The sequence below is a fragment of the Bos indicus x Bos taurus genome, chromosome 6, assembly GCF_003369695.1.
Source record: "Bos indicus x Bos taurus breed Angus x Brahman F1 hybrid chromosome 6, Bos_hybrid_MaternalHap_v2.0, whole genome shotgun sequence".
NCBI classification, from domain to species: Eukaryota; Metazoa; Chordata; class Mammalia; order Artiodactyla; family Bovidae; genus Bos; species Bos indicus x Bos taurus.
In genome coordinates, this window is record NC_040081.1 from 30572828 (window position 1) to 30593476 (window position 20649).

General features: G+C 37.2%; 1 protein-coding gene across 4 annotated transcripts in view; it reads right to left on the bottom strand.

The window, feature by feature from the left end:
* Window positions 1-20649, bottom strand: part of SMARCAD1 (SWI/SNF-related, matrix-associated actin-dependent regulator of chromatin, subfamily a, containing DEAD/H box 1) — a 90720-nt gene that overhangs the window by 38368 nt on the left and 31703 nt on the right. For 2 of the 4 annotated variants that reach the window (XM_027544054.1, XM_027544056.1), the window contains exons 4-6: window positions 12918-13089; window positions 9899-9965; window positions 2744-2847 (exon numbers count right to left, since the gene is read on the bottom strand). In XM_027544054.1, coding sequence (XP_027399855.1) covers window positions 2744-2847; window positions 9899-9965; window positions 12918-13089 — 343 coding nt within the window. Of the gene's footprint in view, window positions 1-2743; window positions 2848-9898; window positions 9966-12917; window positions 13090-15183; window positions 15203-20649 lie in introns of those variants that run through there. The other 2 variants (XM_027544058.1, XM_027544057.1) reach the window with 2 other exon arrangements.

Here is a 20649-nt window from a genome sequence, read left to right on the forward strand (position 1 = left end):
TCCACTGTATAATCATAAGGGATTTGATTTAGGTCATACCTGACTGGTCTAGTGGTTTTTCCTACCTTCTTCACTTTAAGTCTGAATTTGGTAATAAGGAGTTCATGGTCTGAGCTACAGTCAGCTCCTGGTCTTGTTTTTGTTGACTGTATAGAGCTTCTCCATCTTTGGCTACAAAGAATATAATCAATCTGTTTTTGGTGTTGACCATCTGGTGATGTCCATGTGTAGAGTCTTCTCTTGTGTTGTTGGAAGAGGGTATTTGCTATGACCAGTGCATTTTCTTGGCAAAACTCTATTAGTCTTTGCCCTGCTTCATTCTGTATTCCAAGGCCAAATCTGTCTGTTACTCAAGGTGTTTCTTGACTTCCTACTTCATTAGTGACCCATTAAAAAAATAGAAGGAAATCTTAAAAGAAGGATAGTGCAATTTTACACATTAAATGATTAAGAAATGCATAAATACTCCAATAAGTATGAACTCAAGTCTTCTTGGAATGTGAGCATTGGAAGGGCTATAGTTTATGAGTTACTATGAAATAGTAGATGAAGAGTTATTTGAAAATGAGCAGCAATGGAAAGACATGCCTCACTGTCTTTGTGTCATCTCTACTATATGGCTGAAAATGTAAACATTAAGTTAAAAATAAGCAAATAAATAAAATCAATAAATTTCAGCTACTTTGCTAGCCTCCTGTTCTCATAGTAAAAGTGCCTGGAAGGCTAAAGATTCAACTGCATGCCATGCACAACTCTCCTACTATGTTCAGCATTAAAACCAAATTTGTATCTTCACATCAGTACAACTGTTTTCAATAACGTTTAAAACACCAGTTAACATTGCTAATCTGTCACGGTATAGCTTTTTGAATTTCACTGTCACTGTCCTTAACATCATCTACATCCACATGGTATCAGCAGGAAGTCTTTTGTGGTGAGATAAACAGGTTGGGACCCTAGCTCTTCAATATTCTCATTTTCTATCTCCTCAAATCCAATCTGTTTTCCTAAACCAACACTTGTGAATTTAAAACATTTCTCTGAGGGTTCAAGTTCTTCAAAATCACAAGTCACTGTGAAGAAAAATTTTCCACAATACATAATGCACTCTTTTGTCATCAGTCTAGGCTTCTAAAAATGGTGGCAATGACCACTCCAAAGTTAAGTTTCTCAAAATTCTAAAACCATATTTGCATCCTCACCTTCAATTACAGTAATTAGTAATTTAAATGCTCACTTTAAATAGTAAGTCATAAATGCTGCTAACACATTTTTACTAAAAGACTGTATCAGAGAATGGTTTTTGGAGGCAAAAGAAAAAAAAAACTGGGGTTGAGTTCAGCTTCTGTAGAGGGACAGGCTTGATAAATTCAAAAATTTTTAAAGCTAAATGTTTTCATTTGGGTCCTGTTTTTGCAATAATTCGCTATAACAGAGAAGAATTAAGTAAATATATCAATGCAGATTTGGCCGGTCCATCCATTTTTGCTATAGCTAGTCCATGGGGTCTCTAGGAGTTGGATATGACTGAGCGACTTCACTTTCAGTTTTCACTTTCATGCATTGGAGGAGGAAATGGCAACCCACTCCATTGTTCTTGCCTGGAGAATCCCAGGGACGGGGGAGCCTGGTGGGCTGCTGTCTATGGGTTGCAAAAGAGTTGACACAACTGGCAACTAAACACCAATAACCAAACTACCACTGGCTTCAGCTTCAAATCTCTATCTGGAGTTGATGCTGAACATGACAACACTGGTACTTTTCAAAGCTTTAAATTCTAGAGTACATTTTCTGTCTTTCAGATTTGAGTCCTTTGATGCATGTGTTCATCAACAGATCTTGTTTCACTGATCTTACCATGTGTCTCAATTCCTAGATGCAGCTGGCTTACAGAGCAGTGGTATCACTTAATGAAAATTTAGAATGTGAATTTGTTGATAACACCCCACAAGGCTAACATGCTATTCAACAGACGTAAAAGCAAAGTGAATGCTTTGAATCAGCCATCAATAAATACAATGCTATTTCTTCCATGGCCGTTATACACAGGTTTATAAACTAAAATGTGGGCCTACTCTCTTATACTAGTGGTTATTCAAACCTAAAACTCAGAATTTTTACTTCCTACCATGGGAAGAATACATCCTATGGAGGGATACAACAGCTATCCCATTAAATTAGGGTGGAGACTAAATCAGGCAAAGAAAGGGGTTACTGTGCTAATTGGGGTGACTGACTTTGATCGCCAAAAAGAAATTGTGCTGTCATGAATGCAGACATGGAAGACTATGTCTAGATTCACTGGGAGGCCTCTTAGTAGATTTATTTCACAAAGTAAAAGTTAATAGAAAACCACAATAACCCAGTAAAAGCATAACTAATATTATTTTCAGATAAGCAGTTAAATATCAAAGGAGTCATCTATAGGAATTATAAGTAGTTGTCACCGAGGAGTTTGAAATAGTGCTGGTGCTAGTAACAACTGTTTTATGTAAGCATTGTATAATTATATGTATATACACACACATTTTACAAGATAAAATTTAAAGTATGTTTTTCCCAAAAGTTACTTTACTACACCACTAGAATATTTTAAAAATCAGTTTTATAATTCAGAGATAAGCAATTAATACTTCTGTGTGAGAGAAGACTGATTCACTGAGACGTATTTTTGTAAATTCAGATTCAACATAGTCTGTGCTTAAGTAGCTAATTTTGATGCTGAAATTCAAATGTAACTCACATGATCCAATCTCTTCTTTTTCATAGATTGATCATCATTAAATTCATCTTCCTCGAATGGCTCTGAAGAAGAAGATAATTTTCTTTTCCTGGGTCCACCACCTTCTAAAACAGACAAGGACATGCAAAGTTCACACTGATATAATACAAGAATCATTAATGTAAAAAAAAGGGCAAAGTACACTTAATAGTTCTCTTGATATCAGGACAGTATTATTTCTTCTACATATGACATACATGCAATAAATGTTAACTGCATTGAAGGAAAAATAAAGAGATCCTTTTCAGACTTTCAAAAGTAGAAATCACTATAAGACTATACATATTTCTAAACTATCACATTATTTAATGCTAATGATATATATCTTTGAACTGACAAGTAATTCTATAGTAGAAAGAAGAGGTTCTCCTCAATGACTGAATGTTCAGTAGTGAAAAAAATTGAGCCCATCAGCTTATCTGAATAGCATCAAATAATTGTCAATAATTAAGTATCTACTATGTACCAGGCTTCGCAGTGGGCTTTTATAAACAGCTGTTTCATTTACTTTCCACAACAAATCTACCAAGTAAATACATACTCATTTTACCAATTAGGAGGAACTGAGAAACAGAGAAATCAAGAGATGAATGCTTTTAACCTAAAAACAAGAGAGTACAGCACAAGAGAGTGCTGTACGACAGTAATAGGAAATGTGTACATTCTGTCACGACTGACAGAAAAACTCCATCTACATGATTTGGAAAAGCTATGTTACTTATGTTTTACTTTGTATACATTCATATACTTCTCAGTACCTTCACTCTCAGAGAGCAAATTCCAGAGACATACTGCAGTGCTTGTAAGAAAGTATTTGCTGAAAGCTTACAAAGGTTTAAGAGTTCAGTATTAACTGTATCAGTACCCTAACTATGCAGTTAGAAATAAAAGTTGTAGGAATATTCAAACTAAGTACAGACACAACAGCTTTTAAGCTGTAAGCATGAAAATGTCATAATACGGCTATAACCAAATTGAATGCAATCAACATTTCAACGTATAATAATTACATGCTTTAAGTATGCATGCTTAAATTTCCCCCACTTTATTTCATAAAGTAAATGTGCATTCTGCATACACCAACTAACTGCTGGCATCCACTCTATCATTACCCACATATTTGCTGGGGTTAAGTGACTACCATTCAATTCAGTTCAGTTGCTCAGTCATATCCAGTAATTAGGCATATTACTAATAACTACCATTAATAATAATATTCTAATATTCAAAGTCTGAAAAGTTTCAAACTAGGTGATTACACCATGTCACCTAGATATGTTTAATCCTTTCTTAAAATAAAGAAAAGCATATTTAAAACATAAAAAGTAAAACATGAAACTGCAAAAAAGAAAATATGAACAAAGAACACTAACAGGCAATTCAATAGGGGAAAAAGAAAGAGAAAAGATGATCAACATCATTAATAACTAAAGACAGGGAAAACACAGTACCTTTTTTTCCATCCTAAGATTAAAAGGAGTAGTAAAAGGAAGTCACAGCATACTGTGGGCAGTCATGTTACAACACTATAAACTGTTATAGCCTATCTGGAAGGCAATCTAAATAACACACCTCAGAATTTTAGATGTGTGTGTCTTTCAGTTCAATAATTCTTTTTCCAGGAATTTACTTATAAAAAACTGAGGGAGAATGATTAGTTAGGCATACATAAAAATTTTTACCTAAGCATTTAAGTGCCTGTCAATAAGCTATTAGACAAGTCGGAATACACTGTTATAAAGAAATGAGTAGACTTTTAGAAATAAATATGGTTACAAAACAACCAAAAAAAAAAAAAACAGAATCACAGTCACATAAAAATGTTTTTACCTACTCTTACACTGACACATATATAGAGAACTAGGGCTTCCCTAGTACCTCAGATGGTAAAGAATATGCCTGCAATGCAGGGGACCCAGGTTTGATCCGGGGTTGGGAAGATACCCTGGACAAGGGAATGGCAACCTATTCCAGTATTTTTGGAGAAATCCCATGGACAGAGGAGCCCGGGGAGCCCCAGTCCATGGGGTTGCAAAGAGTTGGACACGACTGAGTGACTAAGCACAAACATACAGAGGTGGAAGAATCAGCTAGATTCCGGATGACATCAGTAAATTCATATTTTTACCACTTAAAGTAGGGTAAAAATTTTGGATACCTATTTTTGTCTTTATTAACTTAGTATTCATAAATGAAAACATTCAGAAGGCAATGTAAAAAACATACCATTATTGTTTAATATGCAGGATGATACTGCATATAAAAGACTATAATTTGTGGTAAAACCAATGTCCAACATCAGAATTTGGAGACTCTTTGTGAACTGTCCAAGGCATTTAAAAAGACCCTCTGTTAATGAGACAAAGCTGTCATTCTATACATTACCTCAGAGTGTACCATACTGAAGATGATTGATATGACTATCCTGTCCATTCTAAGAAGCAGCACGGAAGTTTACTTAAACAAGAAAACCTTAATTTCTTCTTTCCTTATAATTTGCCATTTGACAATATCTTCCAAACAAAGAAATAAAATCAAAGTCTAGTACAACAATGACAAGTAAAAAACTCCGCTGAAGTTCAACTTTAATAAGTACTGTAAACTACATGTGGGTAGAGGTTGTGTCCATTTCGTTCCAGCATGTACCCTCCATGCCTAAAACAGAATCTGGCATCCAGTAGTAGATACATACTAAGTATTTGTTTAATAAATAAAGCTGAATAATACAAACTGCTCAAGACAAAAAAGACCACGCATTGCTGTAGAATAGTTACTTAACAAAGTTTTCATTGGAAAGATTCTGAAATATGAGATATTATGAGGACAAGAAAGAATATGTAAAATCTCCCCAACCCATTTAACAACTCAACAAATATTAACAGGGCCTACAATTTTTCAGAGTTTTTACAGTAGGATACAGTAATGAAGACACAGCTTTCTCTTGTACCATTTCTAGTATCAGACGGCCCTTAAGCACAGAAATGTTAATATGGACTATGCACTTACTATTCGCCACACACTATAACAAGAAATTTGTAACAAGGATCATTGTTTCATAACAACCTAAGAATATCCTACTATTAATATACTATTTTACTACAGAAAGAGAAAACTTAGGCAACGCTGCCCAAGGTTACACAGCTAGTAAGCAAAACAAAAGGAAGAATCTTAATATTCACTGTGGGTAGCAGCGACACACCATACAATACCATTCTGTTGCTCAAACTGGTGAGAAAGAGATTTAAAATATTTCATGTGGAAAACGGAATATTACTCTGCCATAAAAGGAACACCTTTGAGTTACTTCTAATGAGGTGGATGAACCTAGAACCGATTATACAGAATGAAGTAAGGCAGAAAGAGAAAGGTAAGTATCGTATTCTAAAACACATATATATATATATGCAATCTAGAAAAATGGTACTGAAGAATTTACTTACAGGGCAGCAATGGAGAAACAGACAGACAACAGACTTATGGACGTGGGGAAAGGGAAGGAGAGGGTGAGATGTATGGAAAGAGTAACATGGAAACTTACATTACCGTATGTAAAATAGATAGCCAATGGGAATTTGCTGTATGGCTAAGAAACTCAAGCAGGGGCTCTGTACCAACCTAGAGGGGTGCGATGGAGAGGGAGATGGGAGGGAGGTTCAAAACAGAGGGGATATACGTATACCTATGGCAGATTCATGTTGTGGTTTGGCAGAAAACAAAATTCTGTAAAGCAATTATCCTTCAAAAAAAAAATTAAAAAAATTTCATGTCAATAAAGTAATATCATCTATGGAATCCAAGCAGGGGGTTAAGATGAGGTAGATAATTGCAGAAGAAAGATAATAGACCCATGAAAACACATTATGGTATTTTCTATTTTTGTATATAATTTAAAAAAAAATCCACTTAGGAATATGGGTACATATTCACACTGCTAATGAAATCATAAATTGGCATAACCTTTAAAATTAACATTGAAGTACATATTATATTTCAAAATGTGCATACCCTTTGACTCAGCATCCTGGTTTGACGTTTAGGCTACAGAAATAAAACCAGAAAGGTTTACTTGTAATGCTACTTTCTTTTGTATTGTAGTAATGAAATAATGTAAACATCAATGCTAAGTAATAGTCAGATCAGTCACTCAGTCATGTCCGACTCTTTGCAACCACATGAATTGCAACACGCCAGGCTTCCCTGTCCATCACCAACTCACGGAGCTTGCTCAAACTCATGTTCATCAAGTCGGTGACGCCACTCAACTATCTCATCCTCTGTCGTTCCCTTCTCCTTCCACCTTCAATCTTTCCCAGCATCAGGGTCTTTTCTAATGAGTCAGTTCTTTGCATCAGGTAGCCAAAGTATTGGAGCTTCAGCATCATCCTTAGCAATGAATATTCAGGACAGATTTCCTTTAGGATGGACTGGCTGGATCTCCTTGCAGTCCAAGGGACTCTCAAGACCACAGTTCAAAAGCATCAATTGGCGCTCAGCTTTATGATCCAACTCTCACATCTTTACATGACTAATGGAAAAACCATAGCTTTGACTAGAGATCTTTGTTGACAAAGTAATCTCTCTGCTTTTTAATATGCTGTCTAGGTTGGTCATAGCTTTTCTTCCAAGGAGCAAGCGTCTTTTAATTTCATGGCTGCAATCACCATCTGCAGTAATTTTGGAGCCCAGGAAAATAAAAGTCTTACTGTTTCCATTGTTTCCCTATCTATTTGCCAAGAAGTGATGGAACCGAATGCCATGATTTTAGTTTTATGAATGCTGAGTTTTAAGCCAGCATTTTTGCTCTACTCTTCACTTTCATCAAGAAGCTCCTTAGTTCCTCTTCACCTTCTGTCATAAGGGTGGTGTCATCTGCGTATCTGAGGTTATTGATATTTCCCACAATCTTGATTTCAGCTTGTGCTTCATCCAACCTGGCATTTTGCATGATATACTCCGCATATAAGTTAAATAAGCAGGATGACAATATACAGCCTTGACATACTCCTTTCCCAATTTGGAACCAGTCTGTTGTTCCATATCCGGTTTTAACTGTTGCTTCTTGACCTGCATACAGATTTCTCAGGAGGCAGTTAAGGGAGTCTGGGATTCCTATCTCTTTCAGAATTTTCCACAGTTTGTTGTGATCTACACAGTCAAAGGCTTTAGCATAGTCAATAAAACAGAAGTATATATTTACTGGAATTCTTTTCTCTATGATCCAACAGATGTTGGCAATTTGGTCTCTGAATTCTCTGCCTTTTCTAAATCCAGCTTGAACATCTGGAAGTTCTTGGCTCGTACCGTTGAAGCCTCGCTTGGAGAGTTTTGAGCATTACCTTGCTAGCATGTGAGGTGAATGCAATTGTGAAGCAGTTTGAACAATCTTTGGCATTGCCGTTCTTTGGTACTGGAATGAAAACTGACCTTTTCCAGTCCTGTGGCCACTGATAAGTTCTCCAATTTTGCTGCCATATTGAGTGTGGCACTTTCACAGCATCATCTTTTAGGATTTGAAATAGCTCAGCTGGAATTCCATCACCTTCACTAGCTTTGTTCATAGTGATGCTACCTAAAGCCCACTTGACTTTGGACTCCAGGATGTCTGGCTCTAGGTGAGTGATCACACCATCGTGATTATCTGAGTAGTGAAGATCTTTTTTGTACAGTTCTTCTGTGTATTCTTGCCACCTTTTCTTAATATCTTCTGCTTCTGTTAGGTCCATATCGTTTCTGTCCTTTATTGTGCCCATCTTTGCATAACATGTTCCCTTGGTATTCTCTATTTTCTTGAAGAGATCTCTAGTTTTTTCCATTCTATTCTTTTCCTCTATTTCTTTGCACTGATCAGTTAGGAAAGCTTTCTTATCTCTCCCTGCTATTCTTCGGAACTCCACATTCAGATGGGTTTAGCTTTCCTTTTCTCCTTTGCTTCTGTTCTTTTCTCAGTTATTTGTTAAGTCCTCCTCAGACAACTATTTTGCCTTTTGCATTTCTTTTTCTTGGGGATGGTTTTGATCACTGCCTCCTGTACAATGTCACGAACCTCCATTCATAGTTCTTCAGGCACTCTATCACATCTAATCCCTTGAATCTATTTGTCACTTCCACTGTATAATCCTAAGGGATTTGATTTAGATCATACCTGAATGGGCTAGTGGTTTTCCCTAGTTTACTCAATTTAAGTCTGAATTTGGCATTAGGAAGTTCATGATCTGAGCCACAGTCAGCTCCTGGTCTTGTTTTTGCTGACTGTGTAGAGTTTCTCCATCTTTGGCTGAAAAGAATATAATCAGTCTGACTTTGGTATTGATCATCTGGTGATGTTTATGTGTAGAGAAACAATAAATTAATCCTACTGGTGTCAGAGAGGAATGTTATGGAGGTATTTTGTAATTAGATAAATTTTGATTGTAACGACAAGTTATCCAAGATAAATGATCAAATGACTTTTCTTAAAAATGCAAACCAATACTATATTTTGTATTCTAATGATTATATATTGTATTTAGGCTTGCTTTCATTTCTTATCTAGTAGTGGGATTATAGGTTAGTTTTACTTGCTCGGTACGTACACACAAAAAAAAATCTAGGCAGCATTTACTGAAAAAAATTGGAGGTGCTTATATAAAAATATTTATTTGGTATTCTAAAACCGGACTATAGTATAAATGTTTAGTACCCAAAGGAATGCTAATTACAAGCTAGGATTTCCTTAAGTTCCTGACTCTCATTTAGAGAAGTAAAACTACAATGAATTAGAAAGGACACTTATTAAAGAACATATATCTCCCAAAACTTCACTGTCAAGATATCTCATCTGCAGAGGACAAGCAAAATTACCAATGAAACTGTCCCCTCCCCTTTTTTGGGAGGGTCAAGAAAATGGAACCTAGAAAATTCAGTTTCCAGGTAAGTAAGACCTCAGGTAAGTTAGTTAACCTTCTTATTTTTTTAAGCCTTCTTAATCTTCACTGTTTTCATCTAAAACCCCTGAAGCTATTAATACTTCCTAAGGTTCCTGTAAGAATTCATGGAGAAGCTTGGTAAACTGATGAGCAATAAAAATGAGAAGATATGTATTATCTTCAACATGGCTTGAAACGAAGTCAGGCATACCTGCATCACCGAACATCAGCAAGGCAGCAGCAATTGCTCCATCCATAGTGCTTGTTGAGTCAATCAACTAACAAAATGAGAAAAGATTGTTTTAAAAACAATACTTTAAGAATTATTTTACAAACTTACCAAATATTTAAATATATTAAATATATAAACCAATATATTAAATATACAAGTAGAGAAATAGCTACATAATAGCTTAATTTCAGTAAGTCAGATGATAAATTTTCAGAATATCTGGTTTGTCTAAAAAGTCTAAATTTATCTATCTTAAAATGTATTTAATGGATTTACTTATCACCATTATAAAAGAAAAAATAAAACATAGTCAAATATGTACAGTACACTCAAGGTTTTTGTTATTTTAATTGTAAGACTGGGCCTTGAAGTCTCAAAAACTTCCTACCTATGAGTGAGTCCAGGTACTGGGTGGGTGGGGGTGTGTGTGTGTGTGAGAGAGAGAGAAAGGGAGGGAAAGGAAGAGAGGGAGAGGGGAAGGAAGGGAGGGAGGGAAGGAAGGACAGGCACTGATAGGCATTTAAAATAAACTCTGGAATTATTTTTTAAATCTAGTACTTCTCGAGTGGGATAAAGGACTCTTGAAATATGCTCTATTTCTAAATTGCTAAAAACTAAATTGCTTGAATTTACTCAAGAACATATTAATAGATGGCTTACATAATTCACACTTTTAGATTTTAGAACTCCCATACTTTCTCTTGCCGTAGTTTTCTGTACTTCCAATGAGTTATTTGTTTTAAAAAGATCTTAATTTTTAAAATGAGCTATTTTTGCATTAAATTAAAAGCCTCAAAACAAAAAAATAATGCTCTTTTCTATACTAGTTTTCTTCCTCTTGGATCCTCCAACATCTTGTAAGCCTTTCCTCATTTTCAAAATAGACAAGGCATATTCTTATCAAGTGTAGGACTAAGTTTATATTTCATAGCTCCTTGAATTATTTTATATGGGTCTAAAAGCCTCTGAAGAGTAATTTATAAATGTTATCTGTAAATCTTTTAAAATGATGGGAGATCACTTGAAATCCAGATTACTTCCAGGGAGTGCTATGCTTTGGAGCAAGTGTTATGCTAAATTCCCCAAATTTCAAATACTAGTGAAATAGACACACAAAGTTCATGTAGCAATTCAACTTTACCACTGTAATTATAAAATTAGAGATAAATGCTTTTATAGGGAATAAATCCCCTTGAACTACACGAAAAATTGGCACTCAAGCTAAAGTATTTTTAAACTGCGATTTATGTTGACTATTTTAATACTCCATCATGTTTATTCTGTTGAAAGTTCTTTCCAATACTTTCAGTGTTGCTCCTAGTACGTTCTTTCCTTCTTTTCCTATGGGAAAAAAACCCATCAGGAAGCAAGTAACACTACTTGCAGGGGAAAAGTAGACTCAAGATACCATTCAAGTTTCACTGAGCTAACAGTAGAAAGGTTATCAGAATAATTTGGGAAAAAAGAAAGATTCATATTAAATATATCAGAGAACAAAGGAAATAATATAAACTTAAAAGAGTTCAAACTAGCAGGCCTAGATCACTTCTATTTCAGGCATGTTTTGTTTGACTTGAATGGTATTTCTGGTTTTGTCTTTCTTTAAATTAGTTACTATAAAAAGGAATGAAATATGATACAACATGAATGAACTTCAAAGCTGTATACTAAGCACAGAAAGTCAGTTATAAAAGATCTCACTGGGATTTTCCTGGTGGTCCAGGGGTTAAGACTGTGCTTCCACTGCAGGAGGCACTGGTCCAATCCCTCCTTGGGGAAACAAAGGTCCTAAATGCTATACGATCAAAAAAGAGAAAAAACATGTACGGTAATGTTCCCACTGATATGAAATGTCCAGAATAGGCAAGTCTATAGAGACAGAGATTAGTGGTTGGCCAGGGAACGGAGATGGGGAGTGACTGCTAATAGGTACAAGGTTTCTTTTTGGAACGATTAAAACGTTTTAAAATTAGATTATGGTGATGGTTGTACAACTCTGTAAATATGCTAAAATCCAAAAAATCAGGTGATCTTTACAGATTTAAACTATATCTCAATAAAGCTCTTAAGTTGATGATCAACACCAAATAAAAATTCAGTCTTTTATTTGAAAATCTGAATTATCTGATAAAAACAGGCTGTCACTGATTTCACATGGTCACATCCTATCAAAGCGAAGCAGCAGCTACCTCTCTTAAAAAGAGTATGTGCCAATATCCACCACTTCAAAGTTACCTGCCTAGGCCATAGAGATATGGTGCCTTCCACGCCTTAGCTTGGGGGAGTGATGCTAGGGATGGTGATGATCAAAACAAAGGTGAAAAACCTATGAACCTGTAATTAAATGATTCCCCGGAGCTCAATCAAATACTAAGTGGCAGAGCTAGGGATAAACTATTTACTAATCTTCAGAGGTTTATTCTCTACCTACAACTTAACTGAACGGTAAATTTTTATTTCCTCTTATAAAAAGAGAGCTAGATAACTGTAACAGTAAAACTACAGCCACTTGTTTTGTTTCTATAGTTCAATCAATATTTCTCAGCAAGGGTGCCACTGGCAGGACTCCTTTTCTGTTACACGGCTGTGTTCTCGGTACTGTAGCGTGTTTAGCATCCCTGGTCACAGGGCACTAAATGTGAAAAGCAACTCCTAATCATTACGGGGAAAATAAGAAGAAAAGTCTCTGGACATTTCTATGTTTCTAGTGAGAAGAGGGTTATCCCCATTTCAGAACCATCCAAACTCAAAAAACTTCACAACCTACATGAGATACAGAGATGCTCAAGTTATTTCATTACTTATAGGTGAATAAACCTCACCTACTGTAAGATTCAACAAGTAAATCTCTGGCATCTGCTTTTATTATCAAATTAATTATCTTCAAACATAAGATATTTTTAGAAAAATGACTATCTACTGAATATAGCACTGGATACAGGAGACATTTTAAGCATCATTACAGCTGTAATAACCAATTACTAGAAAGGGGTATAACCTTAAGTAAATCACTGTCACTTCTTTGTGGAAAAAGTTCCTTCAAGGTCTGAAGTTTAGCATCTTTAAGGTCTTCCAATTCCGAAAGGTCCTCCAATTCTGAAATATCATTATTGTTTCTAGTGGCCATGGTAGGAAGGCCTTGGGACTCTTCATCTTCAGATGGCTCAGAACTAAAAGTATTTTCGGAGGGGAAAAAAACAGTATTTTAATGTATTACTAATGTTATCTCATTATAGATGAATATAACTGTACATATATAATACAATACATTTGCAGTTCTTTTCAATAATAAATGTAATCTGTATCTGTTAAAGATTAAAACAAGTTGTTATTTTTTCCATTTCAGTACAGTTGTACATCTACACTGAGAAAGTCAGCATACTTTGAACATATTTCAAATTCTCTGGGCCAGGATAGAAAAGAACAGCAAAAACGTGAACCATTTTGTTAATATACTCATCCATTGCATACCCAACTTCTCTTTCCTACTTTTTTCACCTGTACCCTGAATAAAAGATGGGTGTTGTCATGTTGTTCCTGAGAAATTATCATGCATACACTAATAAAAATATAAAAGGATTTTCACAGTCTACCTAGGTGATCGAAGTGTTAAAATCAAAATGGTCCATTCAATATTAGACTGTCTACCAAGAACAAAATGTTTCTTTAGCAGACAGGGAGCATTTGTTTTACACAAGGCTTCATCCAACAGCAACTAACTTTAATCTCATTACATTTCAGTTCATATGTTTATCTTACATAAAAGACACTGTGAGCCAAATTTCATTCATGTTTCTCCCAAACAACAGAATTCATTTTGAAATTTTGATTTTCTAACACAGTAAGCATTCTGAAGATCAGAAATCAGAAGTATAACAAATGGGTAGAAGTCACAGAGATCAGAGAAAGAAATATAGTCAAGTATATTCCTAGTGCCAGAGAATGCAGACTTCGCTATGCAGCTAATTCTGTTTTTGGACAGTTCTTTTAGACACATATCCAGGACCTGTATTTTAGTAACTTCTCTTTACTTAGTTCAGCTGCACCTGTTAGGGTACCAGTTATGACTAAGAATCTCCTGAAAACATATAAACTGGACTGTGAAGGAACAGAAGTATCCATTTTAACAAACTTCTGGGTTGACTTCTTGAATCTTGCTCTGAAAAACTGCTCTAAAGTAACAAGGTTAAATAAATCTCTTCCTTTAATGAAGACAATTACACATATCTCCCTTTCCATTACACCCAGATTTCTCATTCCTTACATATTCAACTCTAAATTTTCACCCTGACTTACTACATTCACACTTCCTAACTGGTTTCTGCCTCTGAGTTCACTGAGAAAATGAAGCTTTCACGTTGGAATCCTTTTACAATTTTCACACTGCATAACCACTTTAAATGTCCTTACTCTTCTGACCATCACACCCTTAAACTAGTGATCAGATTCATCACCATTCTGTGGGACAAACTCATGTGTCTCTTGATGTAGGAAGTTTTCAGGCTGACAGTGAATCTTATCAAGCCTTCGACTTAATGTCCAATTTATAGGAGACAGAAAAGATAGAGCAATAAATTCAAGTCAATCATGAAGAAGCAACCAGAAAAAGTCTATTTTGTCTAGAAGACTCTATTTCTTCAGTAAGTTGAAGTACTTTAAAAAGAGAGGAGAGGAGTGTACTATTTTAAGATCCAAGTATAGGTAATTAAGAGTCATGACACTCAAATGTTTCTTATTTGGATTCTGGTTTGAAAAACTAGCTACAAAACACATGAAACCTAAATATAAACTGGGAATTACACGATGTAGAGAACTGATAGTAGTATTTATGTAAGTGGGATACAGAGCAAGTACTAAGGGGACGAGTGTTCGGGTATCTATTATTCATTTTAAAATACTTCAGCTAATAATAATAAACAAAATAATGCAACAGGAAAATAGTAACAATTGTTAAATGTAGGTGGCATATATATGTTCATTATCTATCATTTTCCAATATGAATAAAGCTTTAAAAATAAAAGAAAAAATCTACAAGAACAAGAATAACCACTCTGTGTTCTTTTATCTGGTCTCAGATCAAGTTATTTATTCCTTTCCCTTTACACACACACTCAGGGCTAAGGGATTCCAGGCCTAATGCCTACAGGAATTAACTGTCTACTATGTTCTCCCCTGAATCTATCTCTTTAACTGCTTGCCTCCAAGCCTATGTATTCAAGATTGCATTTTTATTTCTTCATATCTTTTATGGTTCTCAACTTACTGTTATATATCTTCTGCTGCTGCTGCTGCTAAGTCGCTTCAGTCGTGTCCAACTCTGTGTGACCCCATAGATGGCAGCCCACCAGGCTTCCTCTTCCCTGGGATTCTCTAGGCAAGAACACTGGAGTGGGTTGCCATTTCCTTCTCCAATGCATGAAAGTGAAAAGTCAAAGTGAAGTTATTCAGTCGTGTCCGACTCTAGCGACCCCATGGACTGCAGCCTACCAGGCTCCTCCGTCAATGGGATTTTCCAGGCAAAAGTACTGGAGTGGGGTGCCATTGCCTTCTCCGTATATATCTTCTACTGTTATATAATCTTCTGCCCCATCGCCTCAGGGTAATTGTTCTAAGGGCAATAATATCCTCTATAAAGTCAAATGTGATTTAAAACAACAACAAAACCCCCAAATCGTTCATTAGTTATCTGTCCTTCTGTGGTCTCAAACACTGTTCTTTGAAAATGCAGCCCCACCCCCAACCCTCACCCATGGGTTCTGCAGTATCATTACTTCTGATTTTTCCTTTACCTCTTCAGTTCAGTCGCTCAGTCGTGTCTGACTCTTTGTGACCCCATGAATCGCAGCATGCCAGCCCTCCCTGTCCATCACCAACTCTGGGAGTTCACTCAGACTCACGTTCATCAAGTCAGTGATGCCATCTGGCCATCTCATCCTGTCGTCCCCTTCTCCTCCTGCCCCCAATCCCTCCCAGCATCAGAATCTTTTCTAATGAGTCAACTCTTCACATGAGGTGGCCAAAGTACTGGAGTTTCAGCTTCAGCATCATTCCTTCCAAAGAAATCCCAGGGTTGATCTCCTTTAGAATGGACTGGTTGGATCTCCTTGCAGTCCAAGGGACTTTCAAGAGTCTTCTCCAACACCACAGTTCAAAAGCATCAATTCTTCGGTGCTCAGCCTTCTTCACAGTCCAACTCTCACATCCATACATGACCACAGGAAAAACCATAGCTTTGACTAGACGGACCTTTGTTGGCAAAGTAATGTCTCTGCTTTTGAATATGCTATCTAGGTTGGTCATAACTTTCTTTCTAAGGAGTACGCGTCTTTTAATTTCATGGCTACAGTCACCATCTGCAGTGATGACTGCTATTTTTTGGAGCCCCAAAAAATAAAGTCTGACACTGTTTCCCCATCTATTTCCCATGAAGTGATGGGACCGGATGCCATGATCTTCGTTTTCTGAATGTTGAGCTTTCAGCCAACTTTTTCACTCTCCACTTTCACTTTCATCAAGAGGTTTTTTAGTTCCTCTTCACTTTCTGCCATAAGGGTGGTGTCACCTGTCTTTAATCTGTATAGAAGGCTTTCTTCCTTTTTTTTACCTTTTTGAACTCCAGTATTACCTAGGATTCCAAGGTGGACTCAAGAGCCTAGGAAGAAATGTCAGTAACCTCAGATATGCAGATGACACCACCCTTATGGCAGAAAGTGAAGAAGAACTAAAGAGCCTCTTGATGAAGTGAATGAGGAGAATGAGAAAGTTGGCCTAAAGCTCAACATTCAGAAAACTAAGATCATGACATCCAGTCCCATCACTTCATGGCAAATAGATGGGGAAACAGCAGAAATAGCATCTGACTTTCTTTTTTCGGGCTCTAAAATCACTGCAGATGGTGACTGCAGCCATGAAATTAAGACGCTTACTCCTTGGGGAAAAAAGTTATGACCAACCTAGACAGCATATTAAAAAGCAGAGACATCATTTTGCTAACAAAGGTGTGTCCAGTCAAAGCTATGGTTTTTCCAGTAGTCATGTACAGATGTGAGAATTGGACTATAAAGAAAGTTGAGGGCCGAAAAATAGTTTCTTTTGAACTGTGGTGTTGGAGAAGACTCTTGAAAGTCCCTTGGACTACAAGGAGATCCAACCAGTCCATCCTAAAGGAGATCAGTCCTGGGTGTTCATTGGAAGGACTAATGGTTGAAGCTGAAACTCCAACACTTTGACCACCTGATGGGAAGAGCTGACTCATTAGCAAAGACTCTGATGCTGGGAAAGATTGAGGGCATGAGAAGAAGGGGACGACAGAGGATGAGATGGTGGGATGGCACCACCGACTCAATGGACTTGGGTTTGGGTAGACTCCAGCAGTTGCTGATGGACAGGGAGGCCTGGCATGCTGCAGTTCATGGGGTCGCAAAGATCCGACTAAGCGACTGAACTGACTGATTACCTAGGATTCTACCTTCAGCTCCTTGTTATCTATTATGTTTCCTGAGATACTTCCACCAATTGTCAGAGTTTCTACTATCTCTATCAGTTCAGTTCAGTCTCTCAATTGTATCCAACTTTTTGCGACCCCAAGAACCGCAGCACGCCAGGCATCCCTGTCCATCACCAACTCCCAGAGTTTACATAAACACATGTCCATTGATCGGTGATGCCATCCAGCCACCTCATGCTTTGTCTTCCCCTTCTCCTCCCACCTTAAATCTTTCCCAGCATCAGGCTCTTTTCAAATAGGTCAGCTCTTTGCATCAGGTGGCCAAAGTATTGAAGTTTCAGCTTGAACATCAGTCCTTCCAAAGAATATTTACGACTGATTTCCTTTAGGACAGACTGGTTGGATCTCCTTTAATTGCAAAAGAATCTCAAAGAGTCTTCTTCATTATCACAATTCAAAAGCATCAATTCTTTGGCACTCATCATTCTTTATACCCCAACTCTTACATCCACATATGACTCCTGGAAAAACCACAGCCTTGACTAGATGGACCTTTGTTGGCAAAGTAATGTCTGCCTTTTAGTATGCTGTCTAGGTTGGTCATAACTTTTTCCCCAAGGAGTAAGCATCTTTTAATTTCATGGCTGCAGTCACCATCTGCAGTGATTTTGGAGCCCCCCAAAATAAAGTCTGCCACTGTTTCTGCATCTATTTGCCATTAAGTGATGGGACTGGATGCCATGATCTTAGTTTTCTGAATGTTGAGCTTTAAGCCAACTTTTCCACTCTCCTCTTTCATTTTTATCAAGAGGCTCTTTAGTTTTTTGCTTTCTGCCATAAGGGTGGTGTTATCTGCATATCTGAGGTTATTGATATTTCTCCCGGCAATCTTGATTCCAGCTTGTGCTTCATCCAGCCTAGCATTTCTCATTATGTACTCTGCATATAATTTAAATAAGCAGGGTGACAATATACAGCCTTGACGTACTCCTTTCCCAATTTGGAACCAGTCCATTGTTTCATATCCAGTTTTAACTGTTGCTTCTTGACCTGCATACAGATTTCTCAAGAGGCAGGTCAGGTGGTCTGGTATTCCCATCTCTTTCAGAATTTTCTAGTTTATTATGATTCACACAGTCAAAAGGTTTGACATAGTCAATAAAGCAGAAATAGATTTTTTTTGGAACTCTCTTGCATTTTCGATGATCCAGCAGATGTTGGCAATTTGACCTCTGGTTCCTCTGTATTTTCTAAAACCAGCCTGAACGTCTGGAATTTCATAGTTCATGTATTTCTGAAGCCTGGCTTGGAGAATTTTGAGCATTTCTTTACTAGCGTGTGAGATGAGTACAACTGTGTGGTAGTTTGCGCATTCTTTGGCATTGCCTTTCTTTGGGATTGGAATGAAAACTGACCTTTTCCAGTCCTGTAGCAGTGAGCCACTGCTGAGTTTTCCAAATTTGCTGACATATTGAGTGCAGCACTTTCACAGCATCACCTTTTAGGATATGAAATAGCTCAACTGGAATTCCATCACCGCCACTAGCTTTGTTCATAGTGATGCTTCCTAAGGCCCACTTGACTTTACATTCCAGAACGTCTGGCTCTAGATGAGTGATCACACCATCGTCATTATCTGGGCTGTGAAGATCTTTTTTGTACATGTCTTTTGTGTATTGTTGCCACCTCTTCTTAATATCTTCTGGTTCTGTTAGGTCCATACCATTTCTGTCCTTCATTGAGCACATCTTTGCATGAAATGTTCCCTTGGTATCTCTAATTTTCTTGAAGAGATCTCTAGTCTTTCCCATTCTATTGTTCCTATATTTCTTTGCACTGATCACCAAGGAAGCCTTTCTTATCCCTCCTTACTGTTCTCTGGAATTCTGCATTCAAATGGGTATATCTTTCCTTTCCTCTTTGTTTTTCACTTCTCTTCTTTTACAGGCCTCCTCAGACAGCCATTTTACTTTTTTGCATTTGTTTTTCTTGGGGATGGTCTTGAACCCAGTCTCCTGTACAAAGTCAGGAACCTCCGTCTGTAGTTCATCAGGCACTATGTCTATCAGATCTAGTCCCTTAAATCCCATAGGTCCACCCATGAACAGAAAATTGCATTAAAGATTTACTGAACATGGCCCCACCCATCAGAAAAAGACCCATTTTCAGGAAGCTTCCATAAGCCTCTTATCCTTCTCCAGAAGGCAGACAGACTGAAAACCATAATCACAGAAAACTAACCAATCTAATCACATGGACCACAGCCTTGTCTAACTCAATGAAACCATGAGCCATACCACGCAGGGCCACCCAAGACGGATGGGTCATGGCAGAAAGTTCTGATAAAATGTGGTCCACAGGAGAAGGGAATGGCAAACCACTTCAGTATTCTTGCCTTGAGAACCCCATGAACAGTATGAAAAGGCAAAAAGATAGGACACTAAAAGATGAACTCCCCAGGTTGGTAGGTGCCCAACATGCTGCTAGATATCAGTGGAGAAATAACTCCAGAAAGAATGAAGAGACGGAGCCAAAGCAAAAAGAACACCCAGTTGTGGATCTAACTGGTGATGGAAGCAAGGTCCGATGCTGTAAAGAGCAATACTGCATAGGAACCTGGAATGTTAGGTTCATGAATCACAGCAAATTGGAAGTGGTCAAACAGGAGATGACAAAAGTGAATACTGACATTTTAGGAATCAGCGAACTAAAATGGACTGTTGGGTGAATAACTCAGATGACCATTATATCTACTACTGTGGGCAAGAATCCCTTAGAAGAAATGGAGTAGCCATCATAGTCAACGAGTCTGCAATGCAGTACTTGGATGCAATCTCAAAAACAACAGAATGATCTCTGTTCATTTCCAAGGTAAACCATTCAATATCATAGCAATCCAAGTCTGTGCCCTGACCAATAATGGTGAAGAAGCTAAAGTTAAATGGTTCTATGAAGACCTTCGAGACCTTTTAGAACTAACACCCCAAAAACATGTCCTTTTCATTATGCAAAAGTAGGAAGTCAAGAAATATCTGGAGTAACACCAGGTAAATCTGGCCTTGGAGTACAGGATGAAGCAGGTCAAAGGCTAACAGAGTTTTGCCGAGAATGTACTAGTCATAGCAAACACCTTCTTCCAACAACACAAGAGAAGACTCTACACATGGACATCACCAGATGGTCAACACTGAAATCAGGTTGATTATACCCTTTGCAGCCAAAGATGGAGAAGTTTTATACAGTCAGCAAAAGCAAGACTGGGAGCTGACTGTGGCTCAGATC